Source organism: Carcharhinus amblyrhynchos, chromosome 10, assembly GCF_965287045.1.
Source record: "Carcharhinus amblyrhynchos chromosome 10, sCarAmb.v2.hapA, whole genome shotgun sequence".
NCBI lineage: Eukaryota > Metazoa > Chordata > Chondrichthyes > Carcharhiniformes > Carcharhinidae > Carcharhinus > Carcharhinus amblyrhynchos.
In genome coordinates this window covers 102,594,405-102,605,053 of record NC_137333.1, presented here as the reverse complement: position 1 = coordinate 102,605,053, position 10,649 = coordinate 102,594,405, and the positions used below count along the sequence as shown (strand labels likewise).

The window sequence follows — 10,649 nt, the reverse complement described above, 5'->3', positions numbered from 1 at the left end:
AGCAGGCATAACTTGCTACAATTAAACAAGAACGTTGTGCGGCTACACCTGGAATATTGTGTGCAGTTTTGACCTCCTTATCTGAGGAAAGATGTTCTTGCTATAGATGGAGTACAGAGAAGGTTTACCGGGCTGATTCCTGGGATGACAGGACTGACATACAAGGAAAGGTTGGCTGGAATTCTAGCGGCCTGCCCGCCCTGGGAATGAGGGATGAACCATGGAAAGGTCCATTGACCTCGGGAGGGATTTTACAGTTTCAGAATGAGCGAAGCTGTAAAATCCCACCCATTGAGTCGGTGAGGAACGTGGGAGCATCTTAACGGAACCTATAAGCTTCCAGCAGACCTAAACAGGCTAGATGGAGCAAGGATGTTCCTGATGGTGGGGTAAGTCCAGGACCAGGGGTCACAGTCTGAGGTAAAGCTGAGACGATGAGAAATCTCTTCACCCAGAGAGTGATGAGCCAATGGGATTCATTTCCACAGAAAGCAGTTGAGGCCAAAACATTGTATGTTTGCAGGAGGAGTTAGATATAGCTCTTGGGGTGAAGGGGTTCAAAGGATATTGGGGGACGGGGGAGGGAAATGTGGGATTGGGCTATTGAATTGGACGAGCAGCCATTGTATGATGGGGTAGGCTCAGAGGGACGAAAGGCCTCCTTCTGCTCCTTTTCTCTCTGTTCTTTTCCTCATATTGGTTGAGAAACAAACAGATAACCTAATCATCTACCACAGGCTGCCTGTGGAACTTACTGTGTGCAAATTAGCTGCCATGTTTCGCAAGTCACCCCACTTTTAGAAGGACTTCATTGAATGTTTGAAATGCTTAGGTGTGGCCTATGGTTGTGAATGATTATAGTGCAGGAGGCGGCTCTTTGGCCCATCTCATTCATGCTAGCTACTCACCCCAACCCATTCATCTGTTCCCTATAACCCTACAAAAAGAAATCTAAATATATTCATCTCTCTCACACTCATTTCAGTCTTAGTGGCTTCCTGCTCGCTGTGCGTACCCCTGCAGGTATGATGCGTTACAGTTGTAATAAAGAAACACACAGACACCATGGCATCCGGTCAAGGGTAGTATCGAGACAGGAATTGGTAAAATTATCTTCAGATAAACTCGACATTGTTGCTTGTTTATAGAATACATCGTAAAATATTTCTCATTCAAAACTTAGAAACATTCGCATGATCAAAACACCAGCCTACACAACGCACATCCCATCTTATTTAACATTCAGAATGATGTTGACAAGCTAATTACCAATCTTCCTGTAGCCAGTGCGACATAAGCACATTCACATTATCAACTCACATGATTGGGTACATCTGGATTACACTTGGCAGCTAGCTGGTTTGGGAAGGGGATTGATGGAATGTGGGCAAATGGGTATTGAGGCAAGATGCAACTCAGCTACAATCAAACGGAGGCAAAACAAGCCCGAAGGCTTGAATGGCCTCCTCCCATTCCTATGAATTTATACAAGGGGGAAATACTTATCCTTCTATTGTTTGCTGTTTTCCAAGGTCAAGTTTTAATACCTAATTCTTCTACCTCAGCCGTCTTCAGCACTTGTGAACGATGGTGTTCCCCATCTTTCTCACTCTTACCCTAAACCCAAAGCTGTAAATACGCTAACTGTTACTTTCTTGATTTATCTCCTCTTCATTGCTTCATTTTTCAAGGTGTGGAGATGCCAGCGTTGGACAGGGGTGGGCACAGTAAGGAATCTCACAACATCAGGTTAAATCCAACACTCACCTGATGAAGGAGCAGTGCTCCGAAAGCTCACGGTACCAGATAAACCTGTTGGACTTTAACCTGGTGTTTTGAGACACTTCTTAGTGTTCATTTTTCAATCTCGATCTGATATCTTCCCAGCCCCATTGCTTAAGAATTTTCAGTCAAGGGGTTTCTCCATCGAGATCCGCCCAAATGCTTCTCCGACTCAATTGTCTCACACCCTGTCTGTGTAACCAAATGGAAAAGACGCAGGAACGCAAGCAAGAGGTGACGATAAAACTATATTTATCCTGGCACAAGTTCATCAAGGCATTTTTAAAAAATTTGATTGCAAGCTTTGACAGGACCAGCATTTGATGTCCATCTATAATTACCCTTTAGGGGATGATGGTGAGTCACCTTCTCGGGGCATTTAAGAATTAAACACCATGAGTCTGGAGTCACATGTAGGCCAGACCAGGCCAAGACAGCAGATTTCCTTCTCTAAAGGACATCAGTGAACCACACTGGTTTTTTACAACAATCCACAGCTTCCAAGGTCACCATTACTGAGACTAGTTTTCACTCCATATTTATTTGATTAACTGGATTTAAAACCCCGAGCAGCCATGCTGGGATTTGAACCCTTGCCTCTGGATTCTTGAGTCCAGATTTCTGGATTGCTGGTTCAGCAACACAACCACGTATTTCAGGTGAGACATAATTTGATTCGCTTCACTCGACATTTTTCTTTCTGGAATGTTCTTTGCACTCATGAATGCTGGAGACACTAACAACACCCTCTATATCTCTGGCTTTGTGTCCCTAAGTATCGAATGGGTAGTTAATTTGACTATGAGGTCATTCACAGCTCATTATCTTGCAATAGACACTTCCCAGAAAGGTTCAATTGGTAGCACAGAAACAGGCCCAACAGTTCCATGGTTTACTCCCATACGAGAGTCCCTGCCACTCCAAATCTGCATACTCTATTCCCTCATCATCCTTGGATAATGATTAAAAATGATTTAAAGGATTTTCTTCCCCCCTCAGCCCTGTGGGCAACTGAATCCAAGATGGAGATTGATGAGTTGACCAAAGACTGCATTTTGGGCCCTCTGGTCTTCATGCCTTAGTCCCACATCAGTCACGCTCAGTGGCTCATCACAAACAGAAAAACAATTTTGATTAACACATTTTTAAAACCAGGATGGGTGAAATTGGTTAATGATAAAATGGTCATCATGCCTGTGCCAGCTCTTTGAAAGAGAGTACCAATTAGCTCTACTCTCATACTCTTTCCCCATAGCCTTGTAAACGTTTTTCCTTCATGTATTCATCTAAAAGAATAGAAACCCTACAGTGTAGAAGGAGGCCAATTGGCCGTTGAGTCTGCACTGACAACAATCCCACCCAGGCCCTATCCCCCCATATTTACCCTGTTAATCCCTCTAAGCTATGTATCCCAGGACACTAAGGGACAATTTAGCACGGCCAATCGATCTAACCTGCACATCTTTGGACTGTGGGAGGAAACCAGAGCACCCGGAGGAAACCCACACAGACACGGGGGAGAATGTGCAAACTCCACACAGACAGCAACCCGAGCCGGGAATCGAACCCAGGTCCCTGGAGCTATGAGGCGGCAGTGCTAACCGCTGTGTCACCGTGCTGGATATTTCCCTTTTGAAGATTTCTACTGAACCTGCTAGCTATGTGCCATTGGTCCTGGGGTAGTCCTGAATCTGGGGCAGAGTTGCGATCTTAAAGTGCTCGGCTGGATCCATGTCTAGCCTGGCTCCTACTGTGGGGAATGTAAATCGAGGAACAATGATCTGGGGAACAGTTTAGAGTCGGTTAAAGAGCAACTAAGCTTCTGTCAATTGGTCACTTCTGCAAATCTCTAGTTCTTGAGAAGAAGGTCCAGTTATCAAGGTCAGGAAATTCTGTACAAAATGGCTGGCTATCTTTACAAAACCCACGTGTCGTGATGGCCGTGGGATCTGAACTCGATTATATAAAACATTTGTTCCCCTCGTTCCACTTCATTTAAACACTGACAAGGAAAATAAAGAAGGTCCGTTGCCTAGGCTTTTACATGGTGCAGGAAAATCGCATTGATCTTCTGCCTCCGTGCCATACAACATCCCAGAACTGTGACAATGGCAAAGAAGGCGACAATCATTAATATTAGCAATAACAGACTCCACGTTGTCCAGTCTGGCGAGACCTCTTTGCAGAGGGCAGGCTGAGCACTGAACAGGTGTGTTTGTGACTGGCCATTTTTGGTTGGGTAACGGCACAGGACTGAGCCCTTGTCCACGATGTCGACCCAGGCCAGCCACCCGATCCAGGCGGACTGGCAGCAATCGAAGGGGTTGCCGGAGAGCAGCAAGGTCCGCAGGGTCCCGTTCAGCATCTCCAGGGTGACCTCCTGCAGGACAGTGAAACTGTTGTTACGCAGGTCCACGTTTTCTAAAGGCAAGTTCTTACTGGTGATGAGCAGCTCAGTCAACTGGTTCTCAGACAAGTCTAAGGTTCTGAGGTTGTAAAAGTGCGATAGGTTCACGCTTAGCGGTGAAGGAAGCCCGTTACCCTGCAAAGATAAGTTGGTCAATAGGGGCTCCAGGCCTGACAAGGCCTCCGGATGAACGTGTACCCCAGGATTCATGGAAATGTCCAACTGCACAAGGGGAGTCTGACGAAATGCTTGGGGAGGTAAATACTTAATATTGTTGTTCTGCAGATTTAAATGCCCAAGTGAAACGATTCCAGAGAAAGACACACACCCATCAGTGACTTGCTCACGCTTCCAAGTGCCTGGACAAACGCTGATATCATTGTTACAGAGATTCAGGATTTGGATTTTGCGAAGAGCCCTGAAAACGTTGGAAGGCAAATTCTGTAAGTCGTTGTCTTGGAAGTACAGTTTCTCCACAAGCTGAAGGCTGTTCGTGGCCAGCGAGAGGTTTTGCAATGCGTTAGAGCTCAGGTCGAGTTCCACCAGCGAGTTCAACACATTCATCTCAGCTATAACGAAACTCTGGAGGCAATTCCTGCTCAGGTTGAGGAACCTCAGCGAGTTCATGCTTCGGAAAAAATCCCACGGGATGGAAGTTATCTCGTTGTAGCTCAGATCCAAGTAAACCAATTCGGTCAAGTACTGCGACGCAGAGGACTTGGTCACTTTAGTCAAGTTCTGGTCTGGGGTCCCTCCCAGTAGCGAGGACGGTGGGGAAAAGCCTTGGATTGAATTCCGCGACAGATCGAGGTGCTGGAGGCGGTTCCTCTTGGGAAAAACCGGAAAGTAGAGCAAATTATTATCGCTGAGGTCCAGCCACTGCAGACGGAACTCATCTTCGGATTCAGCCGCGAGGAAGTGCTCGATGCTGTTCTTGCTCAAGTTCAAGACTTGGAGTTGCTGGAGGTCAAAGTCAGAGATGCAGGGTATGGAGTTCATGGCCAGATCCAGCACAGACAGGTTGGAGAGCGACCGAAAGGCCCCCGACTCGATCTCGATGATGACGTTGTGTTGCAGGTTGATGTGCTTCAGAGAGGGAGAGCCTTGGAAGGTGTCATCTGAAAGTTTGGTGATGCTGTTCCTAGCTAAGGAAAGCTCCTCAAGCAAGGGGGCCTCTTTTAAAAAATCCTCAATGGCGCCGTTGTACAAACTGTTGCCTGACAACTCCAGCTTTTTCAGATACGGTAGCTTGCCAAGCCCATGCTTGCTGAGATCTAAGAGGTTGTCTGCGAGGTTAAGCACCTCCAGGTGGGATAGTCTGGCAAAGGTGCCTGGCTGGATAAACGCCAAATGGTTGGACTGCAAATCCAGTTGCTGAATGGAGTTATAGAGAGTCAGGTTCTCCATCATCAGACTCTGGATGCGATTAACAGATAAATCCAGTTTCCATATGTTAAATGGGAGACCCGTAGGGATTATGTTCAGGCCTCTGTTTTGGCACAATGCTTCTGCCTCTATCTATAAAAAAAAAGGAAAAGGGAAAACAGGACAAGTTTAGTTTGCGTTGTACACAATTTGCAAATCCAAACAATGCCAGGAATATTTTGGCCGGTTTCCCTTTCCTCTATCGTCCCCCCGCCCCCGCTTCAGCCCACAGGCTTTTTAGAACAAGTCGTAGTGTCACTCAATGGCTGGTCTCTTGTTCTCTCTAACCTTGCCAATGTAGGGCCTTTCGCCCTTTCGTGCAAGTTTCTTTGCTTTAATTGCAAAGAAAACAAACACTGGCGACAATGCATTTGCGAACGTGAATCCGCTAGCAGCGCGTCTGCCAAGCCAAATATTAGTTTTCTTAACAAATGGGAGCTGTGGCCAAAGGCTCAGATCTAGACCCTGAAGATTAAAGCCTGTTTACGCAAAACAAACCTCGGGCCAGTCTCAACTGCATATTCTAATTTAGTATTTAAATAATTATTAATGGGCCTACCACATGGCTTTCAGTTGCCAGAGGACATCGGAGATGAATTTTCCCAGAGTATTTTATTCCCTTTATTAGCCCTGGGCCTTTTCTCCCCCCCCCTCTCTGTTGTTGCCTCTCCCAGTGGAGGAGGGTGGTGGGTTGAGGGGAGGCCAAGTGTCTAGTCGTGAGCTAACTCGTGTCAACAAGCCACAAATTAAGGGCGCTCCCACACAAAATAGGCCAACTAGTCTTTTCCTGCCTGTTAGCTGTGCACATTCATGTGAAAGTTCTCCTAATTTGTCACCAATTGGCCTTAGGTTGCCAGGCCTCACTCAACACCACAGGATACCTGGCTCAAAAGCAGGAAAAAGGAAATCACAATTTTCTAAGCTTGATGTAAAAACGCGTCTTGCAAACCAACGGTCGTGAGTTCACATTCCACCAGGGCAAGTTGCTGATTGTCGGATAAACCTATCCTATCTGGTTCACTAATGTCCTTCCGGGAAGGAAATCTGCCACCCTTACCTGGTCTGGCCTACATGTGACTCCAGAGCCACAGCAATGTAGTTCTGACCCTCAACTGCCCTCTGAAATGGCCGAGCAAGCCACTTAGTTCAAGGGCAACAAGGGATGGGCAATAAATGCTGGCCAGCCAGTGACACTCATGACCCACAAATGAATTTAAAAAAAGTGGTGAGGTTGGATGTTATAAATTTGGTCCTTTGAGAGGTGGCACCTTTAAAAAGGCCACAAAACCTTCTCAATGTAGTTCTAATAACACAACTTTTTTAAAAAATTCATTTGTGGGGCATGTTCATCACTGGCTGGCCATTATTCATTACCCATCCCTAGCTGCCCTTGTTCTGAGGGCAGTTGAGAGTCAACCACATTGCTGTGGCTCTGGAGTCACATGTAGGTACCTGATAAGGATGGCAGATTTCCTTCCCTGAAGGACATCAGTGAACCAGATGGGTTTTCCCAACAATTGACAATGGTTTCGTGGTCATCAGTAGATTCTTAACTCCAGATTTTTTTTTATTGAATTTAAATTCCACCATCAGCCATGATGGGATTCGAACCTGGGTCCCCAGAACATTCTGGATTAATAGTCTAGTCATGAGACCACTAGGCCATTGCTTCCCCAGTAGACTGGGGTCTTTTATAACCAACTTTAAATCAATCCCACCCTAGCTATGACTGTAACACTACATTCTACACTCTCTTCTTTCCTTCTCTATGAATGGCATGCTTTGTCTATATAGCGTGCAAGAGACAATACTTTTCACTGTATACCAATACATGTGACAATAATAAATCAAATCAAATCCAATCCAAAAGACTTGGAGCAATGCTCCAGTGCAAGACTGAGTTTTTAAGTCTGTGAGTTGGGACTTGGACACACACTTTGCATTATGAAGAACAAAGAACAACACAGCACGGGAAACAGGCCCTTCAGCCCAATAAGCCCGCGCCGCCAGTTTGACATTATGAACTCCCTCTCCACCCATGACCCTTGTCTATTCTTATGGCATTCCACATTGAGGGAAGACTAATTTAGGGACAATTTGTTACACCAATCAGCCTAAAAGCACGTTTTTGGGGTGTGGGAGGAAACCGGAGCACCCGGAGAAAACCCACGCAAGCACGGGGAGAATGCGCAAACTCCCGCAGACACTGGCCCAAATCCATGCATCTGCACAGCAAACAGTGATAGTCACTGAGCTGTCGTGTTGTCCAGCATCTGGTCCAGTTTAAGCGTACACTAACGACGTGAAGCACTAGGCTACTCTCGAAACATCCAAGAGCAGCCCTCGTACGACCCATCGCGTGTGTGCAGACCAAAGCGCCTGTGGATTAAAAGAGAAAAACATCAATACCATGCACATCCTTATACAAACAGGATACAAGAGGAGCAGGAGCAATCTTCCTTTCAACATTTGTCTCTTGAGAAATATGATCAAAGGGGGCTACAGAATCTTGTACAAATACCTGAGCAGAAACAGAAAGCAATTGGAGGGACTTTTGACCCACTGTAAACTCTTTAACACATCTGTGGAATTTGTACTTGTTTGAGGACAAGATTGTATCAATTGTAAAGGGATAACTCCCTTGGATAAAAGAAATATTGGCTCATACGAGGGACTGACCCTCGACCTGGAAACAGTACCGACTGAATGGAAGTTAACACGCAAAAGCCATGTGCCTCGCAGATACACTGGACAGCAAGAGGCAGAAGGTGAACAGCACACACAGAGGCAGGAGTACTTAGACTGTGAGTATTAAGTGAACAGGCCTAAAGGCTGTGTGAATAGCTCAGAGTACTGGGTTTTGCCAGACTGGGTGCTATTGAAAATGAATCCTGGAGAGCTACATCAACAGGACTGTTGTGAACCGAGGGAGAGAGGTCTCGCGGAAGTCTATGGAACTCCGAGGTGAAAGCTGTAGTCAGATAGATGGTGCATAAAAAAGAACATCTTGGAACTGTGAAGCTACAACAGGGCCACACATATTGAAAGGAAATGCTTGTGGTTGTTCAAGACACATCTTTAAAAATGAACTTTGGCTTTTTATTTGATGCATCCTTTGTTAATTCATGTTTAATTTGCATTGGTTCAAATTGGTGTTAAAGAGTAAAAATGACAAAAATTGAAACCACATTGGTAATTTGCTTGAGGGGTGAATCAAGAAAAGTCACCCAAGCAGGTTACTATTACTTTGCTGGTTGTTGGCTGCCAACTTTCCTATATTGCAGTGACTAGAACTCAAAAGGACTTTCTTGACTGCAAAGTGCTTTGGGATGTCTGGTGGTCTGAAGAACACTTTGTCAATGAAAGTGCTTCGTTAACAGGCAACAACAGTCATCAGCACTCATTCCCCTCTCCCAGCCACTCCAGCCCAGAGCTGAGATGGTAAATGCCTGGGAGCGATCACGGTGTAATCCGAGCTTTCTCTACATGTTCAGCTCCTGTTTTACTATGCTGATTGTACGATGAAATGATAACTGCAGCAAAGACTAAAGCCCAGGGGGTGTTCCCGACAACTAGCAGGTATCCCATAATTAAAGAGTTTTACATAATAGTTGAGAATTTTCTCAGGAGATTTATAAAAGTCTGAGGTCACGTACCAACCGACTCAAGAACAGCTTCTTCCCTGCTGCTGTCAAACTGTTGAGTGGACTTTCCTTGCATTAAGCTGATCTTTCCCTACACACCCTAGCTATGACTGTAACACTACATTCTGCACTCTCTGGTTTCCTTCTCAATGAACGAAATATCTTGTCTGTATTGCGCGCAAGAAACAATACTTTCCACTCTATGCTAATATGTGTGACAATAATAAATCAAATTTTAAAAAATTTATTGTCCCCTAAAAGAGGCACAATTGTAGCAAAGTGTCTTAATGAAACCAGAAAGTGGGCATGATAGGTAAATCTAGGCAATCATTGCCTTTTTAAAAAGTATTATTTCACAGTGTGTAGGCATTGCCAGCTAGGCCAGCATCTATTGCCCATCACTAGTTGCTTGAGAAGGTGGTGGTAAGCTACCTTCTTGAATGACTGTAGTCTAGGTGGTGTACATCCACCCACAGTACTGTCCAGGATTTTGACCCAGCGACAGTGAAGCAACAGCAATATATTTCATAGAAACATAGAAGATTGGAGCATGGGGAGACCATTTGGCCCTTCGAGTCTGGCCTAACCTTCGCTGCACTCCCTCGAGAGCAAGAACATCCTTCCTCAAAAAAGGAGACCAAAACTGCACACAATACTCTAGATGTGGCCTCACCAAGGCCCTGTATAACTGCAACAACACATCCCTGCTCCTGAACTCAAAACCTCACACAATGAAGACCAACATACTATTTGCCTTCTTTACCGCCTGCTGCACTTGCATGCTTAGCTTCAGTGACTGGTGCACAAGGACACCCAGGTCCCTCTGCACACTCGTCGCTCTCAATTTACAGCCATTTAGGTCGTAATCTGCCTTCTTCTTTTTTGCTTCCAAAGTGAATAACCTCACACTTATCCAAATTATGCTGCATCTGTCATTGATTAGCCCACTCACCCTGCCTGTCCGGCTCATTCTGAAGAATTTCTGCATCCTCGTAACAGTTCACCCTCCCACCTAACTTGGTATCATCTGCAAACTTTGAGATGTTACATTTTGTTCCCTCATCCAAATCATTAATATATATTGTGAATAGCTGGGGTCCCAGCACCAATCCCTGTGGCACCCCACTAATTACTGCCTGCCAGTTTGAAAAACACCCACCAATTCCTAATCTTTGTTTCCTCTCTGCCAACCAGTTTTCTATCCATAAGGACATAAGAAATAGGAGCAGGAATAGGCCATCTATCCCTTCGAGCCTGCCCCACCATTCAATAAGATCATGGCTGATCTGAAGTGGTTCACTTCCACTTTCCCGCCTACTGCCCATAACCCTTAATTCCCTTGTCTATCAGAAACCTATCTACCCGTGACTTAAATATATTTAGCGAGGTAG

At 45.4% G+C, this 10,649-nt stretch overlaps 1 protein-coding gene across 1 annotated transcript in view; it reads right to left on the bottom strand.

The window, feature by feature from the left end:
- Positions 1–2,938: 2,938 nt before the first annotated feature.
- Positions 2,939–10,649, bottom strand: part of lrrc32 (leucine rich repeat containing 32) — a 30,154-nt gene continuing 22,443 nt past the window's right edge. The window contains exon 3 of the mRNA XM_080197686.1: positions 2,939–5,707. Within this exon, the coding sequence (XP_080053812.1) occupies positions 3,815–5,707 (1,893 nt within the window). The 3' untranslated portion in view covers positions 2,939–3,814. The remainder of the gene's footprint in view (positions 5,708–10,649) is intronic.